This window comes from Myotis yumanensis, unplaced genomic scaffold (assembly GCF_028538775.1).
Source record: "Myotis yumanensis isolate MYYU_CA2020_CCGP unplaced genomic scaffold, mMyoYum1.0.hap1 SCAF_17, whole genome shotgun sequence".
In the NCBI taxonomy this organism is placed as follows: Eukaryota; Metazoa; Chordata; class Mammalia; order Chiroptera; family Vespertilionidae; genus Myotis; species Myotis yumanensis.
The window spans coordinates 7,962,272-7,986,787 of record NW_027223768.1 but is presented as its reverse complement, the minus strand read 5'-3'; the positions used below and the strand labels follow the sequence as shown (position 1 = coordinate 7,986,787).

The 24,516-nt window shown below is 47.9% G+C and overlaps 2 protein-coding genes and 1 non-coding gene across 5 annotated transcripts; 1 reads left to right on the top strand and 2 right to left on the bottom strand.

The window, feature by feature from the left end:
- Nucleotides 1-376: 376 nt before the first annotated feature.
- Nucleotides 377-6,746, bottom strand: DCLRE1B (DNA cross-link repair 1B). Its single transcript, XM_070396989.1, has 4 exons — nt 6,313-6,746; nt 5,497-5,662; nt 4,839-5,021; nt 377-3,639 (listed from the first exon to the last, which is right to left on the bottom strand). Exons 1-4 carry the CDS (start codon nt 6,499-6,501, stop codon nt 2,558-2,560), a joined length of 1,620 nt encoding a protein of 539 aa, XP_070253090.1. The 5' UTR covers nt 6,502-6,746; the 3' UTR covers nt 377-2,557.
- LOC138996557 (U6 spliceosomal RNA) lies at nt 5,319-5,422 on the bottom strand. The gene has a single exon (XR_011468832.1). It is a non-coding gene; the product is annotated as a U6 spliceosomal RNA (small nuclear RNA).
- On the top strand, nt 6,093-18,108 carry AP4B1 (adaptor related protein complex 4 subunit beta 1). Of its 3 annotated transcripts, none has more exons than XM_070396987.1 (11): nt 6,093-6,643; nt 7,209-7,365; nt 8,933-9,157; nt 10,502-10,632; nt 11,005-11,152; nt 11,702-12,198; nt 13,223-13,306; nt 14,238-14,341; nt 15,565-15,772; nt 16,818-17,099; nt 17,356-18,108. In XM_070396987.1, exons 2-11 carry the CDS (start codon nt 7,253-7,255, stop codon nt 17,781-17,783), a joined length of 2,220 nt encoding a protein of 739 aa, XP_070253088.1. In that variant the 5' UTR covers nt 6,093-6,643; nt 7,209-7,252; the 3' UTR covers nt 17,784-18,108. The 3 variants fall into 3 exon arrangements, with proteins under 3 accessions (XP_070253088.1, XP_070253087.1, XP_070253089.1); XM_070396986.1 differs by lacking the exon at nt 6,093-6,643 and adding an exon at nt 6,988-7,069; XM_070396988.1 differs by lacking the exon at nt 6,093-6,643 and adding an exon at nt 7,062-7,079.
- The last annotated feature ends 6,408 nt before the right edge of the window (nt 18,109-24,516 follow it).

The window sequence follows — 24,516 nt, the reverse complement described above, 5'->3', positions numbered from 1 at the left end:
ACTGAAGGGTCCCAGGTTCGATTCCGGTCAAGGGCATGTATTTGGGTTGCGGGCACATCCTCAGTGGGAGGTGTGCAGGAGGCAGCCGATCGATGTTTCCCTCTCATCGATGTTTCTGGCTCTCTATCTCTCTCCCTTCCTCTCTGTAAAAAATCAATAAAGTATATTTAAAAAAAAAAAAAATGACATTTTGGCCCTGACCGGTTTGGCTCAGTGGATAGAGCATCAGCCTGCGGACTAAAAGGTCCCAGGTTCGATTCCGGTCAAGGGCATGTACCTTGGTTGTGGGCACATCCCCAGTAGGAGGTGTGCAAGAGGCAGCTGATCGATGTTTCTCTCTCATCGATGTTTCTAACTCTCTGTCCCTCTCCCTTCCTCTCTGTAAAAAAATCAATAAAATATATTTTTTTAAAAATGACATTTTGAATATTTAATGATACAAAAAATGCTTAAGCTATTAAGTAACCCACAGGATATGAAACTATATACAGCATCACCCAAATTTTGAAAAAATTATATATTTAATACATTTACGTGCACAGAAAAAAGTTAAAACAATTGCTCTACATGGAGCAATTATACTTAAAGTTTTTCTTTATATTTCCATATGATTTCCAAGGTTTCTTATTTTATATGTAAACTTTTTTCCTTTTCACTCCTCACCTGAGGATATTTTTCCATTGATTTTTAGAGAGAGTGGGAGAGAGAGGGAAAAACAGAGAGAAATATCAATGTGAGAGAAACACATTGATTAGTTGCCTCCTGTATGTGCCCTGACCAGGGCTCGGGCCGGGGAGGAGCCTGCAACCAAGGTATGTGCCCTTGATCCGACCCCGGATCCTTAGGTCCACAGGCTGTCGCTCTGTGCACTGAGCCAAACCGGCTGGGGCTATAAACTTTGTAAAGAACCAGGAGCTAAGAGAACCAACATTTGAAATACCCATCATGTACTAGTAGTAGGCACTGAGAGGAATTTCCCCAGTTCTCTAACCTCCACCACAACCGGGAGAGGTAGGTAGCCCAGCCCCTGGTTCACAGAGGCTCAGCTGTTCAAGCACGGATTCAAGCCCAGGACAATGCCCGTTTCCTGCTGCCCTCAGGCTCCCCAGCTGCGGCTCCCCGCGGGCCCACGGGAGGCTTAGAGTGAAGGCTACTGACAAAACACAGCTGTGGACAGCTTGCCCAAGAGCAAGGCCCTGTTTTGATATCCAAACTCTTCATATCTTCCTCCCAAAGTATGAAACTGTTTTTCCTGGACAAGAAACAGAGGCTGCATTACTGCAAGGGCTGGCGGGTCCGGTCTGAAGCAATGGCTCTACATGCCGGCGCCCTGTGGCTCTGTCCTGCTTATTGGCTTGGCATCCGTCAGGCTGTGAGCAGAACAGGGCAGAACTGCACACCCCCACCCCTTCCACCAGCTGGCTCCTTGGTCTCTGCCCTGGATACTAAAACAAACAGGCTGTGTGCTCTGGCTCCCTACTCAACCCAAGGGCGGGGGCCTGAAACGGGGGGGTGCGGGGGGAGCAGTAAACATCCCAGCTATGTGAACAATCAGGAATATCTGACAGCACATGGGATCTTTTGTAATTTTATTTCAGTCACAATCAGGGCCTCCAGGCAGCTGGGAGGCCCATCATACTCTCCGCCTGGTTCCAGGTACCGCCCTGGGGAGGGTGCCAATGCTCCAGCTGGCACCATTCCAGGTAGGTCTCCAGTGACAACTACAAACTCCCGTGGAGGCAAAGATGGAATTTTTCTGCCTGTTCCAAGGCTCTTCACTTCCTGTTCCCTCCCCAAGGCAGAGCCAGGAAGTAGCTGGGATGGGGTCACGGCAAGTCAGTGACCTCCAGGATTGGAACGTGCTGCCTGGACCCCCACTTTATCCTCCAGCACTCCAGTTCCTAAGTGAAAACAGAACCGCCTGGGGACTTCTGTCTAGGAAAAGGGAGGAGGGGACAGGAGAATGGCACATGACATACAAAATAACAGGAAAACCCTGGGCCCTTTGGCTTCAGACTCTTTAACTATTTCTGCAGCCACTTAAGAGGATTGCACATTCAAAAACGTTGGAGAAACACTGTGTTAACAAATTTAAACAGGCCCTAGCTGGTTTTGCTCAGTGGATAGCGCGCCGGCCTGTGGACCGAAGGGTCCTGGGTTCAATTCCGGTCAACATCAAATGCCCGGGTTGTGGGCTCAATCCCCAGTAGGGGGCGTGCAAGAGGCAGCCGATCAATGATTCTCTCTCATCATTGATGTTTCTCTCTTCCTCTCTGAAATCAATAAAAAAAATATTTATAAAAAATGTAAACAGATTGTTACTGCAGGCCGCCTTACAACCTTACAGGGGCTCACAATGTAAAGGGGTTTCAATGAAGATGATTTTTCAAACAGTCAACTATATACTGAGGATTCCATAAGCATTAGGCTTCCAGTGATCACACTTTGAGGAGTGTTGCTCCAAGGTGAGCCCAAAAGAATCCTGGGAAGACAGAAAAGGCCCTAAACAAACTCCCCACCAGCCATCAGCCGTTGTCTTTAAAACTGTGGCGCTGGCTCAAACGAGGCTGTGCTCCCGTCTGCACTTCAGCAAGGATTTATGGTATTTTTCCATTTGCTGGTCGAAGCCCCTGGAAGAGAACCTTGCTTGGAAGAAGTTCAGTGGAGTCAGGAGGTATTTCAGGGCCAGGCCGCTGAACTCAGGAGCCAGGAGCGGGACAGCCTTGCTGCTGGGAGACTGGGGTGAATCCTGGCCCCCCCACGCACGAGGGTTCCTAGAGACTGCTGAGCCATCATTGTCTCCCTTGGGGACCCAGTGGGGCCCTCCACCAATTTCCTCCCCAGTTTCCGGAGGGAGAAATTCCTCCTCTGGAGACCTTAAATGAACCGAAAGACCCAAGGGGGCAGTCAGCACGGTCACCATCTTCTGGGACTCGGAGAAAGGGGCTGCCTCCCCCCACTCGTTGCTGCAGCGGTCTGGGAACAACTGCTTCTTGGTCCGCAAAGGATGGAGGGAAGGCTGCTTCTCAAGGTTCCCAGAAAGGTTCTCGTTCTTGGCCTTCTTGGAGTCCCTGTCAGCTTGAAATCGATCAGCCTTTTCCTCAGGAGATTCAAACACGACACCCTGGGTTCTCGGCCTCCTGAGCTTCCTTTCTAACAGGCAGAGGACGCTCGGTTTGCTGGAGGAGGCACTCATGTATTGCTGGACAGAGTCTGGAATCAAGGGCACGGGGAGCCTGGGGCCCAGACTGTCCTGAAAGTAGTCCCTACAGGGCTGGCGACTGACGATGGGCAGCACCTGGCAAGGCTTCAGTGCTGTCACAAAGGCACGCAGCTCCGAGTAGGAGGAGTGGTCGGAGTAAGGGATGATGTGGATATTGGGGTGGGAGCTGTGGATTTTCCGGCTTGTGGGAAGGATAGCAATGGTAGGGCGGGCCTGGTTCCAGCGCAGCATGGCAGAATGGCAGATCTCCATGTGGTTCACGGCGTGGATGCGGCCAGCCTTCTCCTCCACTGTGAACACATCTGCCAGGCCCAACATCTGCACCAACTCCAGGCGCCGAGGACTCAACACCACCCAGGTCTGAAACTCCAGGGCCAGCTGCTCCAGCAGGGACTCTTTCCCCAGGCTATAGAGTCCTGAATCACGGTAACAGCATTGGGGAAAGTAAGAGAAGAAAGAGAATGAAGCTATTGGGGAATCTAATAAATCAACCAAATGTTCAACAAAAACACAATATAACGGGACAATCGGAGTGCATCAGGGATGGGATGGCATTTGAGCTGAGATATATGGAAAATGGGGTAGGGAAAAGTTAGCACAGAATTCACTCATTCATTCAGTTCCACACAGAAAAGCATCTACCAGTGTTAGGCACTATGGGAACAAAAAGTCTCAGTCCTCTCGCAGTGTAATGTACACAGGAACCCAGAAACCATGTGGTTAAGGCCCTGTTAGAGGCACGCACACAGTAACATTAGGGCACAGAAAAGTATCTTCCAGTTGATGAAGTTAGGGAAGGTTTCCTGAAAAACGACAACTGTTCTGTCTTCAAGGATGGGTCCAGGTTAAGCTGGCAAGCGAAGGAAATGGCAGACCGTGTTAAGAGGGGTCAGTTTGCTGCTACTAAAGTACAAAGAAGGAACTGGTAAGAAATACTAGTAACATCAGACCCTCAATGAGTAATTAGAGATGTGGTACATACATACAATGGAATACTACTCAGCCAGAAGAAAACATGAAATACTACCATTTGCGACAACATGGATGGATGCTCTTGAGAGTAACATGCTAAGCGAAATAAGTCTGATGTTAAAGGAGAAGAAGCATATGATTTCACTCTTATGTGGGATATAAAACAAAGCAACAAACAAACTCATAGATGGAGATAACTCAGATGCAATCAGGAGTTGGGAATGTGGAGGCAGGGACGGCAAACAGATGGCCATTTTAAATTAAGATGGACAGCGCAGCCCTCCTGGTGTGGCTCAGTGGTTGAGCGTCGACCTATGAACCAGGAGGTCACGGTTTGGTCCGATTCCCAGTCAGGGCACATGCCCTGGTTGGGGGCTCAATCCCCACTAGGGGACATGCAGGAGGCAGCCGATGGATGATTCTCTCATCACTGAGATTTCTCTCTCTCTCTTCCTCTTCCCTCCTCTCTGAAATCAATAAAAATATATTTTTTAAAAACTTTAAAAAAAGAAAAAGATGGACAGGTGTAGGTTTCCTGGAGAAGGGGGGGGGTCTGCACAAACACTTGAGAGATGTGAGACACCCACAAAGACCCTCGGTGCACTCCCTACGGGCGAGAGAAGAAGGAACGGAAACCACTCACCGATCTTTATGTCGTGCTGTGGGTGCTTTCGAATGAGCGCCACAATCTGCTGGGCCGCTTCGTGTTGGGAAGGGAGATCCAGCGCTGGGTTGCAATTGGTGTTGTCTAGGTATAAGGTGTGGATCTGCTTCCCCACGCTCAGGGCTGGCTCCTTCAGCATGGCCGGGGTAAACCGAAAATCACCTGGGGGCAGAGTCAGAGACAAAAGTACAGAAGACAAGCCTCCCACCTCCCACAACAAATGGCATTAGCCTTCTGGCTCTCGGGAAACCTGGAGTCTGGCACCGAACTACTCCGCTTAGTACAGCTTCCTTGTGGAAATGTTTCTATCCCGTTCCTGTTCACGGTTTGGACCCTGAAAGAGTGAGAAGTCTTCAGAGAGGGTCAGTGCTCCTATGGGATTAAGCTAGGAGGCCTTCAGACTTCTTTTTATGACAAATTTATTGGGTGTCACTGGTTAATAGGGTTCCATAGGTTTCAAGAAAAAGATGGAACTTCAGGAATTTGCGTGTTATCCTTCTGCAGGGGCCACGCTGATCTTTGTATTGTCCCCATTTTAGTATATGTGCTGCTGAAATGAGCATTCTCTTACGAGTTAAGGCTGGTCAAGAAAGTTGTGTGGAGGCTGAGAAAGTGGGAGGGTCCCTGGGAGGCCCACCTGTGTAGAGGATGGTTCCAAAGTATCCTTCAAAGAGAAACATGACCGAGCCAGGGCAGTGATTGGCGTCCATCAGGGTGACAGTCATGGTCTCTCTCCCAATTTCATCTAGAGGCAGGACATGGCTCTCCCCAACCTCCAGGGCTCGGATCCAGCGCTTAGACACCTGAGGAAACAGTAGGTCATGCCAGTGAACACAGACTCCCCTCCCTGATACCTCCCTGGGCCAGGAGCTATTCCTTCCCCGACTGAGGGAAAGCTGACCAAATGCTGAGCAGAAGCTGTAATGCAGATCCCCAAATGCCCCCTCCCCTGCCCCCTCCCACTCACCACCCTACCCTCTGTACAATTTTAAATGAAGATTCCAGAAAACAGCCTAGTCAGCGATGCTCAAACTTCCCAGATCATAATAATCCCTTGGGGGCACCTGTTTAAAAAAAAAATTTCCCACCAAATATCCAGGACCTGCGCCAGCTATATCTACTGAACCAGATGGGGGGGAGGGGCGGTGGTGGAGAATCTATCTACCCAGCACATCGGGTGGGTCCTTATGATGAGGCAAGTTGGGGAAACACTAGCCTTGCTATGTGACGAGGCAGGAACGGGAGTTTCCTTGGTTGGGCTAAAAGATCTCCCCAGCTCATAGCGGAAACATCCCAAGCCCGCCCGTTGGCATCCACACTCTCGCTCCGGCTAAAGATGCATTGCTGGGTTCGCACAACTTCCCCGTTAGTAACAACCAGTCCCTCTGGCCCCTCTAGGATCCCGAGGCTGAGCTAGATGGGAGTCCCGGACGCCGCCTCCAGCTCGCCGTACCTGTAGGTGACGGTGCAGGAGGAAGGCCGTGATTGGGGAGCAGTAGAGGGGCCGCGCCCACGTGCTGGACAGCCCCACGGTGTGGTCCGAGTGCATGTGCGACAGGAAGAAGAGCCGCGCGGAGCCAGCCCGGCGCAGGCTCCAGAAGTCCACCGCGATGGGCGTGTGCGGGATCAGGACCCCGTTCATGGTGGCGGGGTGGCAGTCGCCGTGGGATCCGCATGGGAACAGCCCCGCGGCGTGAGCCTCCTACAGCCGCCCCGAGAACAGTCCCGCCGGGGCGAGCGCGGGGCCGGGGACCCCGAGGGGCAAAGCCAGCACCGGGAGAGGAGTAAGTCACCGGAGTGGGCAGGAAAGAGAAGGCAGCAACCGCGCTCGGCGGAGCGCCAGGCCCACCCGCGCGCGCGGGAGCCGGCCGGGCCGGCGCGGAGCCCACTCAAAGCGCGCGCTGCCGGCGGGACAGGCCGAGGTAGCCGACTGCCGAGCGCCCGCCGCCGCCCGGCCGGACCGAGCGCGGCCTCAGTCTCCGGGAGAGGTTGGGGGAAGGGCGCTTTAAGGTCTGGGCCAGGCGGCGCTCGGCGCTCCCGGGGAGAGGGTGAGTGGCAGCTGCTGGGCGTGGCCTCTGGAGGAGGAGGCGGGACTTCCGCCGAGCGTGAGCTAGGACCTCTGGGCGACGGCGGCCGCGAGGAGGCGCCCGAAAGGCTGGCACTGAGGTTGGGTCTGCGGCCTGTGGCCTGCCGGGCTGGAACTCCGAGCGGTGCGAGCCGGTGGGAAAGTCCGGGGGAAGGAACCCCCGGGCCTGCGGGGGTGGGCGGCTCGCCGGGGGCGGCGGGGGTGGCGGCCTGGCCGCGGCGGGTCCCGCCTGTGGTCCCCTCACTGGCACTTCCTCTGCGCAGGTTCCCCGTCGGGCCGTGGGCGCCGCCCGGGAGCGTGCGGGGAGATGCCGTACCTCGGCTCCGAGGACGCGGTGAAGGAGCTGAAGAAGGCTCTGTGTAACCCTCACGTCCAGGCGGACCGGCTGCGCTACCGGAACGTCATCCAGCGCGTGATTAGGTACCGGCTCGCGCCCCCTCGCAGCCCGTCGGGGCGGCCGCCTCCGCCAGAGCGAAGGCGCTTTCCCGCGTGCCGGGAAAGCCTTTTCCTGCTGTGCCGGGGGCTTCCCGCCGCCCCGGAGGCTAAGGCCGTGGCGTCTCCCCCGCAAGGCTCAGTTTCGACCTCGTTTACTCAGCTGGGCGGTGTCATCGATCTTTAACTGCTGACTCCCTACCTGTCACACATCCAGGACGGACCTTTTTATCTTCAGACCCACAGGTCCTAAATGCTTGCTTGGCGTTTCCGCCTGGATGTTTCTTCAAAGTCATGCAAAACAGTTCCCAAACCTGCTCTTCCACGGAGGAGTGTGCTGGTGAACATTGCTGCCCCGCTGACCAAGCGTGGGAATCATTCTTGATGACACTTCACGTCTCAAGTCGGACGGGTTCATAGTTCTGAATGTCCATCCTTTAAAAAAAGAAAAAAGGGCACTGCTGTTGTCCCGGTTTCATTGCCAAAGCAATTGCAGTAGCCTAGGTACCAGCAGGTCACCTGGCCCCCTCGTTGCAGGCAGAGAGATCTTTCCAGCGTACGAATTTGAACGTATAAAAGTCTTGCCTAAGCCGTGGGTCACAAACTTTAGTATATGCAAAAGTCCCTTGGGGTGCTTTTTAAATTTTAATATAAAATTTTCATCCAATCCAGTCATTCTGATCTCAGTAGGATGGGATGGAACCCAGAAATCTGCATTTTTAACAAACATCCCCTCTGATTCCTGTAGGAAACCATAGTTTGAGAAACGGCGATCTACAGAATCACGTCGAAATGATATATGTATTGATTTCAGAAAGGAAGGGAGAGAGAAATAGAAACATCAATAATGAGAATCATTGATCAGCTGCCTCCTGCATGCCCCCTACTGGGGATCGAGCCCATAACCCAGGCATGTGCCCTTGACCAGCATCAAACCTGGGACCCTTCAGTCTGAAGGCTGACGCTCTATCCACTGAGCCAAACCGGTCGGGGCACGTCCAAATGTTTTATCATTGTACCCAAGGAATGCCAGGCTAACTCAAACTACCTGCAGACTCTCAAAAGAATGTACCATTGTTGCTCAGGCCTACCTGCCATATGGCACGTGTCGTTACCTATCCACCACACCTGCCTGGTGAGTCCTGCGCATTCAGATCTGGATTCCCACTGTCCCTTGTCTTCTATTATTGTACTTATCTGTTGTACTGTAATTAGTGGTGCTCTTGTCTGGTTCCTTAGTAGACCTTGAGTTCCTAGAGATCTGAGACCATTCCTTTTTCAAGATTATGTCCCCAGATCATATCCCTGGGATGTAAAGGCTGAATTTCACTGGAATGTATTCGGAATTCAGTAAGTGTTGAACAAATAGAGGAATGTTTATTGCAGGCCCCTGGGTGACATAATAGACAAGGTAGACCTGGTTGCTTCCCTCGCAGAGATCCTAATCTAGTTAGATAACCAGGACACGTGTAAAAACAAAACCCCCCCAAAAACCATTATAGGTTGGGAATTAACGTGTTTTCGCTTCTTCCTACTGTGTGTGTGTTGGTTTCAGGCACATGACTCAGGGCGTGGACATGTCTGGTGTTTTCATGGAAATGGTGAAGGCCAGTGCCACCGTAGATATTGTTCAGAAGAAGTTGGTTTATCTCTACATGTGCACATACGCTCCCCTGAAGCCAGATCTGGCTCTCCTGGCCATCAACACACTGTGCAAAGACTGTTCGGACCCCAACCCGATGGTGCGAGGGCTGGCACTGCGGAGCATGTGCAGCCTCAGGTGAGCACCCTCTTGCTTGCTCGTTTCTCAGTGGCTGATGAATTTAGGACAGGGGTCCTCAAACTTTTTAAACAGGGGGCCAGTTCACTGTCCCTCAGACCGTTGGAGGGCCGGACTATAGCTTAAAAAAAAAACTATGAACAAATTCCTATGCACACTGCACATATCTTATTTTGAAGTAAAAAACCAAAACAGGAACAAATACAATATTTGTATTTGCATGTGGCCCTCGGGCCATAGTTTGAGGACTCCTGATTTAGGAGGTCAAGGGGTAGGTTTTTCATTTTTAAATTTAATTTAACTTTTTCCATCACCAGTTATCCCCTCTATGCCTTCTTCTATCTCCCTTGTCTGCTCCCCCGCCCCCTGCAATCACCACGCTGTTGTTCATGTCCATGAAGGGGTAGGGATTTTTTGTTTGTTTGTTTGTTTTTATTGGTTTCAGAGAGGAAGGGGGAGGGAGAGAGAGATAGAAACATCAATTATGAGAGAATCATTGATCGGCTGCCTCCTACATGCCCCCTATTGGGGATCAAGCCTGCAATGTGGGCATGTGCCCTTGACTGGAATCGAACCCAGGACCCTTCAGTCTGCAGACTGATGGTCTATCCACTGAGCCAAACCAGCTAGGGCAAGGGGTAGGTTTTCAATGATGACAATTTATTTGAGCTCCTTTATCCTGAGAAAAACACTGTTGTCACAGTGTTCAGCCATCACTTTAGCTTAGAAAACTATATCACACTAGAGGCCCGGTGCACGGAAATCATGCACTCAGTGGGGGGGGGGGGGGGGGGGGCGGGACGCGCGTCCCCTCAGCCCAGCCTGCGTTCTGGAGGAGTGGGCCTAAGCCATCAGTTGGACATCCTTAGCACTTCTGTGGAGGCAAGAGAGGCTCCCGCCACCGCCACTGCCTTTGCCAGCTGTGAGCCCCACTTCTGGCTGAGTGGTGCTCCCCCTGTGGGAGCACACTGACCACCAGGGGGCAGCTCCTGCATTGTCTGTCCCTTGGTGGTCAGTGTGCGTCATACGGGTCGTTCCGCTGTTCGGTCGATTTGTATATTAGCCTTTTATTGTATAGGATCGGATGGGTTCATTAGAGGGAGTTTTTCATTCTCACTCTAGGTGAACTTGGTTTTGGTTAAAGGTTTCTAAACAGTTGTGTGTAGCATTATTCCAAATATAAAGTCAAATAGGCTTTTTTAGTTTGACAACAGCTTTCTCCAATTCATGATCTGATAGATGGACATTGAAACACCCACTAAACTGTCCGTTAAGTTGCTAGGGGCTGAATTGTATCAAAACTAGGATTTCAGGATCTGGCTGATTCCAGGATGTGTTGCTTAGGATGCCTGGTGTACAGGAGTATATCCAACAGCCTATTCTCAACGGTCTGCGGGATAAGGCTTCCTACGTCAGGAGGGTGGCAGTCCTTGGCTGTGCCAAGATGCATAATCTTCATGGAGACTCTGAAGTGGGTAAGTTTCAGTGTGATCCATCCTAATCAATATTTATTTGTGCCTGCATTATATATATGACTTTGGGAAAGATTATCTAGCTTTTGTAGAAAGTAATAATGTGGCCCTGACACTATGCATGTCCCTTTAAGCAGGATGCAGGGCTTGATTTTTTCTGAGATTAGAGGAATCCTTTCTTTGAGGCTCAGGTGCAATCCTTTGTCTTAGGTATGCAGCAGATGGCAGTTTTTGGCCCTGACTTGGTATTGCCTTTGTGATTTTTGTAGCAGAGAAGTTCAGCTTTGTTTACAGCTATTACTCGGGCTCTATTCCCTTATCCCTGTGACTCTGAAGCTTTTCTTCTTTATCTGAGGTCTCTGTTCTCTTTTCTAGATGGTGCCCTGGTAAATGAATTATACAGTTTGCTGCGTGACCAGGATCCAATTGTGGTGGTGAACTGCTTGAGGTCTCTAGAGGAAATTCTGAAACAGGAAGGAGGTGTTGTCATCAATAAGCCCATCGCCCACCATCTCTTAAATCGGTATGGATGCCTCACCTCGGTGCTCTTTTAATTATGACGAGATCTGCTCCTAGTGGGATCTTATCGATGTGTTGGGTTAAGGAATAGTAAAAAAAAGTTAATTTTTAAAAAAATAAAGCTTATCATAGCTATTAACTTCACCATATTTCATTGAGAGAATTTCTTTCATTTGCCTTAGTTCCTTTTAGTGATATAGAGAGATGGCAGAAACATCCTGTGGGTTCTGTCCTCCTTTTAGTCATGTCCCTCAGACTAAGCCATTTATGCTGTCTTAAAAGGTAGAGGATCTGGATCGAGGGTAAAGTGATCATGATTATGTCTTTGGCCTTAGATGAGTGTGCATTGGTACCGTAAACTCGTATTAGAATTTAAAGACTATTTTGTGCAAACTTTAAGTAGTACATAAAAAGAATAATTTGATTACGGCACAGTCTATTTTTAAGAATTCTCCCTTTGTTATGATGAACAGATGACTGGTGACATGCAGTAGTATGCAACTAGTCCTAATTTTGTTGCTAAAATAGCACTTTTGTTTCCTTTTTTGGATAGAATGTCCAAACTGGACCAATGGGGCCAGGCTGAAGTATTGAACTTCCTGCTACGCTACCAGCCCCGCAGTGAGGAGGAGCTGTTTGACATTCTCAATCTGTTGGACAGCTTTCTCAAGAGCAATAGCCCAAGCGTGGTGATGGGAGCCGCCAAACTCTTTCTGATCTTAGCAAAGAAGTTCCCCCACGTGCAAACGGATGTGCTCATGCAAGTGAAGGGACCTTTACTGGCTGCCTGCTCTTCGGAGAGCCGCGAGCTCTGTTTTGCTGCCCTCTGTCACGTGCGCCAGATCTTGCATAGTTTGCCAGGTCACTTTAGCAGCCACTACAAAAAGTTCTTTTGCTCCTACTCGGAGCCCCACTATATCAAGCTGCAGAAGGTGGAGGTGCTGTGTGAGCTGGTGAACGACGAGAACGTGCAGCAGGTGCTTGAGGAGCTGCGCGGGTACTGCACTGACGTGTCTGCTGACTTTGCACAGGCTGCCATCTTGGCCATAGGTAGGTGTCTGCCCACGTTACCCAGCTAGAAAGCGGTGGAACCATAGAGAGCAAAAGGGAAGGAATCCCACCTCAGAGACAGAGTACCATGCACCAGAGAATCGGGTCACTGATGACAAATGAGGGAGGAAGGGTTTTATTGGCTCTCTCTTCCAGGATAGAGTATATAGGTAACTCAAACTATAATACTTAAAATTGATGTTGCTTTTTGTTGTCTGCCATCCAAAATGCTTTCCTGTTCATCATCTTACCACTGTCTTGTGAGGCAGTCAGGAAAAGTGGCCATTGTTATTAGCTTCATTTTAAAAAGGAAGAAACTCGGACACCAACAGGTTAACTTCCCAAAAGGTCATAGGGTTCCTGAACTGGACCTGGAACCCAGCTTTCCTGACTCCACGTCCTGTGTCAGTTCACCAGTTGTTTATTGAGCTTCTACTATGGGCTATGTATAGTGCCGAGTATGGACCAACACAGAGTAAATCCTAAAATTTACAAACTTTTCATACTACTTGTCTGTCTGGAATTTTAAAAGAGGAACTCACAAAATGAAAGCGACTGGGGAACTAAGTATTAGAGGGCTTCAAGTGGAGGAGGGGAAGGAACCCTCCTACATAGAATGAAGTGTGGCTGTTTTTAGGGGCAGAGACAGGGAACTAGGAGAGTGGAAATCCTGCAGTTAGGACACTGCTGCCACGTGTTCCCAGCAGGAACATTCCTGTGCGCATATATTTCAGCAAGAGCTGCTGCCTCCTACCTGGTTGCCAGATAAATACCTTTGTTTCCAAAGTTTTCAACCTTGGTCAGTGGACAATTCTTTTTCTGTGAACTTTCAGTTTTTTACTGGTCTGTGAAAAACAAACAAACAATGGATTCATTTTTACCAGCTTTCCCTTTATAACAAACTTAGATTCGTATTTCATCGTTTCTAGGTATCTCTGGTTGTCTTTGGCTGGTGGGAAATTATGTTAGAACGAGACGCTAGTATTTGACTTAACAATTTCCTCTGCTTTTCCCTCCTTTGCAGGTGGTATTGCCAGGACCTACACAGATCAGTGTGTGCAGATTCTAACAGAGTTGCTGGAGCTTCGACAAGAGCACATTACCACAGGTAATGGCTACCTTTCTAGGACTTTTTGTCACTTGCCTGGCTTAGAGTAGTTGCTCAAAAAATATTGTTGAATGACAGATGTTTAGCCTTTTATTTTGCATCATTGCTTTTGCCATCAGACAAACGTAGTATCTATAGATGTAACACAGTAGTCTTCAGGTGGCCATGAGTCTGCAAGCTGTACTGTGGACAGTGAATGGTGTTTAGGAGGACCTCACTTGTTACGTCCCCACCTTTACTTCTCTTTTTGCAATGGCAGCATAATGTAAGCGGTGGCTTCTAGGGCTGGAACTCAGCTGAGGCAAGCAGAGTGCCTAGGATGCAAAAATTTTGAGAGTCACTCATTCTCAGGTTCATGCGTGGGCTAACCCTGCGTGTCTTCCTAAATTATACACCTTGCTTGGCTCACCATAGTCCCAGCCCTGGGGGCTCCATTTGTATTGTCTGCAGAGTATCACTCAACAACATTACCCCACGTTTGCATTTTACCAAGTGCTTTCACATCCATTAGCTCATTTATCCCCAAAGCACTCTCATGAGAGCAACATTCACTTAAGAAACTGCCTACGCCCAGTTTGGTTGAGCATCATTCCATGCACCAAGAGGTCGCTGGTTGGTTCCAGTTAGGGCACATACCTGGCTTTTGGGCTTGATCCCCAGTAAGGAGCATGTAGGAGGCAGGCGATTGATGGCTCTCTCTCATAGATGTTTCTTTCTGTCTCTCCCTCCTCCTTCCTCTCTCTCAAATAAATAAAATATTTTTAAAAATCATTGCCCACATCAGACTCCTCTCAGATGATCATTGACCAACCCTTCAACATCCATTGAAGAAATTCACTTAGAATCTAGTCTGAACATAGGACTTTTCTTAAGGTCCCTTCCTGCATGGAGGCTCTAATCCTGTGCTTTTGTGCCCTGAGCTGTGTTGTAGTGGTGGTGCAGACTTTCCGAGACCTGGTGTGGCTGTGTCCTCAGTGTACGGAAGCTGTGTGCCAGGCCCTGCCCGGCTGTGAGGAGAACATTCAGGACAGCGAGGTAGACTGTAATTCTCCTTTATTTCTCGGCACAGGGCGATGGGTGGGACCCTGACCTCTGAAATGGAATCTGTTCCTTCTGCCCAGTGTCTGATATTCTTAGAATTGATGGCCACCTTAGATTCTGTTTTAGGTGCAGATAGGATGTAAATGCTAAAAACATTACGTTTTACCTATGGTTTTGTTTTTAAGTATATTTTATTGATTTTTTTTTTTTTTTACAGAGAGGAAGGGAGAGAGATAGAGAGTTAGAAACTTCGATGAGAGAGAAACATCGATCAGCTGCCTCCTGCACATCTCCCACTGGGGATGTGCCCGCAACCCAGGTACATGGCCTTGACCAGAATTGAACCCGGGACCCTTCAGTCCACAGGCCGGCGCTCTATCCACTGAGCCAAACCGGTTTCGGCTACCTATGGTTTTTATTACAGATACTTTATATCACTGTTCTCTTGAACAGTTTTGAGTCAAATTTAGACCATGGAGTTTTCAACTGGAATGAATGTCAGAATCATTTGTGGAATTTTTACAAATATTCGGGCTTCACCCACTTCTACTGACTTAAATGTGCCAGGAGTGAGGACCCAGCCACATATCTTTTTACGAAGTCTCACATATGACTCTGATGTGTGCTACAGGTTAATCCCCATGATTACCTTAGAACCACGAAGTAATTTAGAGAAAATTTTCAGTAACTTTCACTGAAACATTAAACCCCTAATTGGGGCAGAGGCCCCAAAGCTGAGGAAGCCTTGTTGCTTCATCACCATAGGCCATAAGAGTCTTGAGTCTCCTTTTGTGCAGTAGAATTTAATTCCTATTAGTTATAGAAAGTGTAGGAGGAGGATTGATACAGTGCAAGTTGAAATAAAAAGATTTTACACCACCCTGGCTGAGTAGCTCAGTTGGTTAGATTGTTGTCCTGATACCCCAGGGTTGTGGGTTTGATCGCGATTCAGGGCTCATACAAGAAGCAACCAGTGAATATATAAATTGGTGTTTCTCTCTCTCTCTCTCCCTCCCTCTCTCCCCCTCTCCCCCCCCTTCCCCCCCCCCCTCTCCCTCTCCCTTTCCCTCTCTCTAAACTCAATAAATAAATAAAAATGAAAGATGACACCTTTTCTGCTGACACTAGTGGGAAAACAAAACCTGTAACTGTGTACTGTCTCCAGTGTTTCAGACAACCAGAGGTTGAGCACCTGTTCTTACTTCTTTGTTCCCCAGGGGAAGCAGGCGCTCATTTGGCTACTCGGTGTCCATGGGGAAAGAATTCCCAATGCTCCTTACGTGTTGGAGGACTTCGTAGAGAACGTGAAGTCAGAGACATTTCCAGCTGTTAAGATGGAGCTCCTCACGGCGCTGCTGCGCCTTTTCCTCTCACGGCCCGCTGAGTGCCAGGACATGCTGGGCCGCTTGCTGCACTACTGCATAGGTAGGTTCTCCAGATGGAATGAGGACTTGCCATGATCCATAGTAAATTCCCACAGTTTTCCTGGTTTGTGAATCATGTCTGGGACCCAGGAAGAAAATGTTCATCTTTTCTAGAGTTTCTGTCCTTTATTTTTCCCCCCTGTTTTGGTTGGCACAGAGATAGGAGGAGAGTGTGTTTTTTGTGTTGTTTTGTTTTAAGAGTAAAGTTAAACTTTACAGTAATTTTTTTCTATATACAAAGAATTATAGTACATGTTCATGGGGACTCCTAGCCCAGGGCTCCCCTCTTTTCCACTAAAAGTTTCACTTACAGCTGACAATCTATGAGAGTGAGGAGGAGGGAAAAAAAAAGGTGATGGACCTCAGCTGTCCCCCACACCCCTTTTCTTAAAAGTATAAAAATAGATCTCTAATGTGAGCTTGTTTCTTTGCCAAGACTTTGAAATCTGCTCTTGCATGAGTTCCTGTGTGCTGCACTCACCCATCTTCTACACACTCTCACCTACATGCACACACAGGCAGCACCACCGCAGACCTGGAGACCACCTGTTCTCTGCCCTTCCTCTGGAAACCTAAAGCACCAGACCATTCATTTCTGCTCCTACTCCCTGGGCTCTCCTCCTGTCCACCCAGCTTTGCTCAACTTCCAGAGTGTTACACCTGAAGCCCCTCAATAGCCTGATGTTTGGAAAGTCATGGGAAAGCAGCTCTAGAGAAGGAACCACTTAAGAATTTAACGTGTGCTGTGTTTGCTTATGTTGATAGGAACATTTCTTTCCAGGCTGTGGATTTCTAATTAAACTTTCTACTTCTTTAAGAAATAATACCCTTAATCTTCATAAGCAATAGGGGTTCCCACAAGAGTGAAAGAGGTAACTGAGGGAGACCCCCATACCTGGAGCTCTCTACCAACCCATTCCAGGCAGTGTGGACAGAGGCTATGGACAAGGTGACGCCAGCCCTGAAAAACTCAATGGCCACCCTCACCTGGACATGGCATGGGAGTGTTTTTGTTGTTAATGAACTCATCTGTTGTTTTTCCTCAGAGGAAGAGAAGGATATGGCAGTACGGGACCGTGGTCTCTTCTATTATCGCCTCCTCCTAGCTGGCATTGATGAAGTTAAGCGGATCCTCTGTAGCCCTAAATCTGACCCTTCTCTTGGACTTTTGGAGGATCAGGCAGAAAGACCTGTGAATAGCTGGGCCTTGGACTTCAACACGCTGGTGCCAGTATACGGCAAAGCCCGCTGGGCAACCATCTCTAAATGCCAGGGGGCAGAGCGTCGTGGCCTAGAGCTTCCCAACACTGCATCCTTGGCCGCATCAGGTAAAATAGTCCTTGCTTTATATCTTGTCACAAAACATTGTTATCTGTAGCAATGACTAGTAGAAAGTAGAATACCCTAAATCTCAGACTGTTGCCTGAACTTGTGAGCAAGAAAGAAGTTCATCATGGGCTCTGTCAGGCATTTATCCAAAGATAAAAGTTACATTGTATACTTTTGGAAATCTGGGTAAAAAAAAAAATGTAGTTTCTGTAGATTTAAGAACATCTCTTAACACAAGTTCTATGATTCTTTTAGGACCCCTGATTCCTGAAGAGGACAAGGAGAGGGTGCAAGAACTCTCTGATTCTGGAGCCCTCATGCTAGTCCCCAATCTCCAGCTTACTGCTGAGTATTTTGAGAAAACTTGGCTTAGCCTCCAAGTTGCTCATCAGCAGGTGGTCCCTTGGCAGGGAGCAGTCCACCCAGACACCCTCCAGATGGCCCTGCAAGTGGTGAACATCCAGACCATCGCAGTGAGCAGGGCTGGGGCTCAGCCATGGAAAGCCTACCTCAGTGCTCAGGACGATACTGGTTGTCTGTTCTTAACAGAGCTGCTGTTGGAGCCTGAGAACTTAGAGATGCAGATCTCCGTGAAACAGAGTGAGGCGAGGACGGAGACACTGAGCAGTTTCATTTCTGTGTTAGAAACTGTGATTGGAACAATTGGAGACATAAAACCGTAAGAGTTCTGCTACCTGTCCTGAGTGAGAGGAAGAGCTCTCAGAGTTCCTTGATTTTTCTTATTGCAGATGCTGTAAGTCCAGAGAATATCAAATGCGAAGGGGGTTGGGAAATCTAGGAATCAGGATTTTTATGTTTTTGTCCAAAGACCATCAAATTATTCCTCTCAGACTTGCTGTTGAATGACCCCATTTTTCCAGGTGCTGTTGTAAAGGTTAGTGGTGGTGAGGGGATAGGAATGGGAGTCAGGATAGGGTGTGGATTCTTTTCTACCCAGTTTAAGGGTGTTTTACTAATTAAAGGGGCCTGATGTGTGTGGAAACTGCAGTCATCATTGGTGGGCATCATTTTCTCTTCTGGATTATTGCAGGAAATTTCTGACTATTCTCATATTTCTAATAGTGCTTCTTAGGCCAGAGTTCAAAGTCTTCTGTGTCATGTCTCACCACTCCCAAGCACCCTCTATGTTGGCAAAGCGAGCCACTTACAGTTCCCTGAATACACCAGACTCTCACCTCTGCTTTGACACCTGCTTTTATTTTTTGCCTAGAACATTTTCTCACCTTAGATCTTTATTTAAGTGACACCTAGTCTATCAGTGTTCAGACCCTGAAAGATAGACTGGGTGAAAGTTCTGTGAGCGTCACAGAAAACTTCCCCGTGTCCCTCACTGCCTTCAGGAAGGGTCTCCTTCACACTGTAAAAGCAGTGAGTACATTTGCTATTGTTATTGCTATAGCAGTACTATTGTTACTGCTGTCTTGTCATTCTGCCTCACCTTTTTTTTTTTTTTTAAAGTGATATAAATGTATTTTGGAAGCTGCCTGTGCATTCTCCAGTGAAGAGCCAGCACTCAGGGCCTCCCATGCCCACCCACATCCTCCAGTCTCCACAGACCCATCCCACTCCCTCTGTCTCTTTCTAGGCTGTCTCACAAGTGTCAAGAGGGGTCTCCAGGGAGATAAGGGGGGAGTATCAGAGGTCTAGGTGGCAGCTGTGGCAGTGGCAGCATCATGCCTCAGGGCTGAGGATCAGGAGACTTATCTCCAGCCTGGCACCTCAGGGCCTTCCTCCAGGGCCATGGGAACATGGGGTGTGGGGGGCGGCCTCTGGAGGACACACAGGCTGGAATTGGGGGTCTGGAAAAGTGCCAGTAACCTACACCTCTAACTTCGCTCTTCCCTGACCATCCAGACCTATTAAACTCCCACACGCCTAAGAAAATGGGATGGAATGAGTGCTGGGCACTGGGGAGAGGTGGGAGGTGGGGCATGTGGGAGGTGAGTGATGAGGAGGATGGACAGAGGCAGAGGTAACTGAACCCAACCCATGCCCCTCCCACCCCTGTCACTATAATCAGGAAGGGGGTTGGTGGAGGAGGCAGGTCAGGAGGACCAGGGAAGGGGCAAGTGTCCCATGGCTGCCCTGGTCACTTTAGTGGGGCCTACTAACAGCCCAGCAGCTCCACATGCAGAGTGATTCGGTTGTGCCGGCTATGGGCAGGATGCGCAAAAAGCAAGCCAAGAAGGGCATCTCAAATGTTCTTGTGGGAATTATTGTCCTAGTTGCCTGGGAAGACCTTGCCGTCTACAGCCCCTGGTTCCTGTGCTCAGGCCTGTTCACGCGCTCATCACTGTGGGCCACCTTGTAGGCTGCCACACTCGGGATGTGGCCAACGTTTCGGGCCCCCTGCATGATGATATCTGTCACTCCCTTCTAGGAGCCCAGCACTCAAAGGCAGAGTTCCTCTCAGCAGTCCAGGCATTGAATTTGCCCTGCCTTTTCAGCCATGCATAGAGGGATACCAGCTGAAGGAACTCAGGCTCCAGGTCCTGTCGATGCTGGAGGCCGTGCTCTGCTTTTGGGGATGGTGTTGTCCTTCGGGCTCAGGGATTCGGCACATCCATTCATCTCACAGCCAAGGAGCTCAAAGCATGTACAAACTTCTAGAACTGTCCTGGGCCAGTGAAGCAACTCCCCTCGATGCCATTAACTTCTGGGGAAGAAATGTTACAAACTGATTTTTTAAAAATATATTTTTATTGATCTCAGGAAATGAGAGGGGAGAGAGAGAGAGAAATATCAATGATGAGAGCGAAACATTGATCGCCTGCCTCCTGCACGCTCCCTATTGGGGATCAAGCCCACAACCCAGACATGTGCCCTGACTGGGAATTGAACTATGACCTGGCTCAGAGGTCAATGCTCAAACACTGAGCCATGCTAGATGGGCATGTGCTGCTTTTTTAATTGGGAGGGAGATGGTCTCTGCAGAGGCTGCCCCTGAGGAACAAGGGGTCTCAGCCCCACGCCGGACCCCCAGCCCAGGGTTCCAGAGCTGGGAAGAGAAGTCACCATAACTACAGGCTGTAAACACCAGCAGGGATTGTGACAGACATACAGAGGCTGCTGCAGCTGTTCCTTTTAAAGGGCCAGCACACAAACATACTTGGACTTGATGCCTCTGAGCTCCAGCACTTGAGTGGCTCTGGGGGACTCGGACACATATGGGGAGGAGCTGGACTGTCTGGAATTGGGGCAGGGACTCAGGAGTGGCTTTCCACCGGACGGGTGCTCAAAAGGGTCATTGTTCCTGTGCTGGGACCTCCCCTGTCACAGGCTGACTGGGATCCATAGCTGAGACTCAGCCTGCCCACACTGTTTGCTTCACCCTGGGGATTCCCTGAGACCCCACCCTGTCCAATCTACAGCTCCACCCAAGCCATTTGCAACAGCTTTTCTATGTGAATGGCTTGTTTTGGCTCAGGCCTCAAACTTTGCTAAAATCTCTCAGACAGACTACCGCTGGTGACAACATGCTTCAACCCCATCAATAAAAGGCCCAAGGCCCAGCACTAACACCAGTTTGCCTTGCTTCACAGCTGGGCCTCGCCTCTTGCACAGCAGTATTCCCCCACTGTAGTCGCAGCTGGTCCTCAGAGCCAATTGGCCTGGAGGTCAATTCCTCCCACTGACACCAACAGCAATCAAGGCTCAACTATAAGACTGTGTACATAGCCCATGCCTAAACAAGGAAGCAGCCAAAATGCAGAGACAAACATGTCACAAATGAAAGAAAAGGAAGCAAGTAAACTACTGGATACAGAGTTCAAAACTATGGTTATAAGGTTACTCAAGGATCTTGATGAGACTTTCAAGGATCTTAGTGAGAATGTCAAAGACATGAAAAAGTTCCAGTCAGAAATTAAGCTTACACTAACTTAAATAGCAATTTACAAGGATTCAGCAGTAGAGTAGAGGATTCTGAGAAATCAATGTTTTTTAATATGAGGAAGCAAAAAACACCCAATCAGAAGAGCAAATAGAATCCAAAAATATGAAGAAGGTGTAAGGAGCCTCTGGGACAACTTCAGGCATACCAACATTCGCATTATGGGGTCGCCAGAAGAGAGAGAGCAAGATATTGAAAACCTATTTGAAATAATGACAGAAAACTTTGCCTACATGGTGAAAGAAATAGACTTACAAGTCCAGGAAGCACAGAAGAGTCCCAAACAAAAGGAGCCCAAAGAGGCCCACATCAAGACATATCATAATTAAAATGCCAAGGGTTACAAAGTGAGAATCTTAAAAGCAAGAAAAAAGCAGTTAGTTACCTACGAGGGAGCGCCCATACAACTATCAGCTGATTTCTCAACAGAAACTTCACAGGCCAAAAGGGAGTGGCAAGAAATATTCAAAGTGATGAATAGTAAGGACCTTCAACCAAGATTACTCTATCCAGCCAAGCTCTCATTTAGAATTGAGGGTCAGATAAAGAGCTTCACAAACAAAAAGCTAAAGGAGTTCACCACCACCAAACTAGTATTATATGAAATGTTGAAGGATATTATTGAAGGAGGAGGAGGAGAGATTAAAAATATGAACAATAAAATGGCAACAAATACGTATCTATCAACAATGGAATCTAAAAATCAAAATAAGCAAACAAGAAATCTAAATAAACTGGTGAATAAAACAATCAGAGGCATGGAAGTATGGAACAGACTGACGAATCTCAGAGGGAAGAGGGGAGGAGAGGATGGGAAGAGATTAACCAAAGATATATGGACACAGTAGGGTGGTGAAGCCCTGGGGTGGGGCAGGAACTGGGTGGAGAGGGCAATGGGGGTGGGGAAGGACATCTGTAATACTCTGAACAATAAAGATTTTTTAAAAAGAAAATTAGGTATGGCTCAGCAATTGAGTAAATGTTACTGAAGGAATCCCAACTATTGGTTGCTTTTTTGTCGTGTAAGGGGCACAGTAGAATATGAAACTGTTGCTTTTGAAAAGTGTAATTTGAAGATGTCTCAATGAAGCGCTGATTGAACTGTAGCCTGGTTTTACTAATTTATAAGCAAAACCACTAAACCATGCATATCATGTAGTTATTTAATATTTCTTCCCCCAGAAGCCTCTGCAGACATATGGTTTGATGATGTTAGATGTTTATTTTAAAAAACTAGAGAGGGTAGTTGATACTGTACTTTTTAGAAAAAATGGTCTTCAAATGTCTGTCTTAGTTGGTAAATAGAATGTAACACATGTAATGACAATGCTGCTTTGGAACATGGCAGAGGCAATCTACATAGTTTCTGACCATAATTTTATTGCTGTGGACCAGTGATTGTTATATGCCTCCACTCCACTCTCCCTTTTGAATGGGAGTTCTGTTACACTTTTTCTATCCCTTGCTCATATATTGGGCGTTTGGGGAAGACAAAGAACTTATTTTCTTTGTTATAGGTTTCCACCTTGAGAGGAATTGTATCCGAGGATTCTCATCCACGTGTGGACCTGTTATGTGCACATAACAAGATCCTGGGCTTTGAGCCAGTGAAATGATATAATGAAAAGAGGCTTTCGGGAGAACAATGTAAATTGTGGTCAGAGTGGCAAAAAAAGCAAGTGATAGTGAAAAAAAACCTGGCTTCATTTTTCAGTATTAATTAGGAGTCCAGTATTAGAAATGCAAGAGTAAAAGGTATGTGGGCTGGGGGTGGCGTGTGGGGATGGTTTCAGAGGCCCAAAAAGAAATTAAAAAAAGAAGAAGGTTGATTTCACATTGCCCAGGAGAGTGTATACTCTGCTTTTATAGCCTCACAATATTCATTATAGAAGACTAGAGGCCAGGTACACGAATTCGTGTATGGGTGGGGTCCGGCCAGCCTGCCCCGATTAGGGTGGGGGTGGGGCCAATCAGGCGGGGTCAGCTGGGGGGAGGGGCCTCAGACGGTTGGCCGGTTGGCTGGCCAGCTCCATCCCCTGGTTGAGCTCCTGGTCGAGAGGACAATTTGCATATTAGCCTTTTATTATATAGGATTAGAGACCACAAATGGCATTTGCCCATAAGCATATCAGTAGTGAAATGAGGAAGGTGGGAAAAGGTTTACTATTTGAGACTTGGTTTCTATTCTACCACTTACCTTAGGCAAGCTATTTTACACATTTTTTGTTTTGTATATTATTTTAAAAGTATGTTGTAAATGTATGTGTTGGAATCCTTAGATTGTTTATGAAAGGAGATTGGCCTAGAATTATCTCTAAGGGACATTCTTCTTCTTCTTTTTTTCCAATAAGAGTTTATTTGAGCCAAACTGATGACATATGCTGGGAGCAAGATTTCAAATTATCTGTGAGGGACCTTCTGACCCTAGAGGTCTGAAGCCTACTTAGTAGTGACTGACATTTCAACCCTGGAGATAGATAATGACAAATGAAAATGGCTCTTTAGCTACCTAATTCTCGTTCCTAGTGCAAAGCAGTATACAATAATTTGTTTTTATAGAATGAAATAGAAAACAAAAGACTGGCTCTGATTATTTTGCAAGACAGAAATTCCATTCTGAGCAACGGCCTTACTGTTCATGCTTGAATTTCTTATTAGTTCACCAGGTCAGAATACCCCAGAAGAGCTGATAGGTTTGTGTGCTGCTTCTGGTGCCCAAACCCAATATCTAGGTGTAGCTGCATTAAGAAGGAAGCCACTGTGGGCAAGTGTCCAATCCTGAGACTTTGTAAAACTGTGGGGGAGTCTAACCCTTTTAGGAAAATCCTACCTAATCCTGTTAAAGAGTAAATCCCAGATCCCTTTATCCTGGTCATTGGGCCTTGGGCTGAAAGGAAGACATTTAATGTTTACTGCATGTCAGACACTGCTGGGTCATTCCACATAACATTATCTTACTTAATCCCTGTAAAATATTTTGTATTATCTCCATTTACAATGCCTCAAATGCCCAAGTTGTGTGTGTATGTGTATGTGTATGTGTTTTTAAAATGAATACAACTTGTCCTTCAGTGCTCATCTCAGATATTACTACTTCAAGGAAGCTTTCCTAACCCCTTAGGTTTGTTTCCCATTTATACACTAACTAGAGGCCGGTACACGAATTTGTGCACAGGTGGGGTCTGGCCAGCCTGGCCGGATCGGGGCCAATTGGGCTGGGCAAGCTGGGGGGAGGGGCAGAGGGCGGTTGGCCAGCCAGCTCTGCCCCCTGGTTGAACTCCTGGTGGAGGGGACAATTTGCCTATTAGCCTTTTATTATATAGGATAACACACTGTATCCCAATAAGCACAGCAATTATGTGATTACTTATTTAACATTTGTCACTCATGCTAAAGTACACTTTAGCTCCATGAGGACAGGGACTTTGTCTCTGTCATTTTTCTGTGTTATTTGTAGTGCCAAGTATAGTTCCTTACACATAGCTACTCAGTAAATAATCACT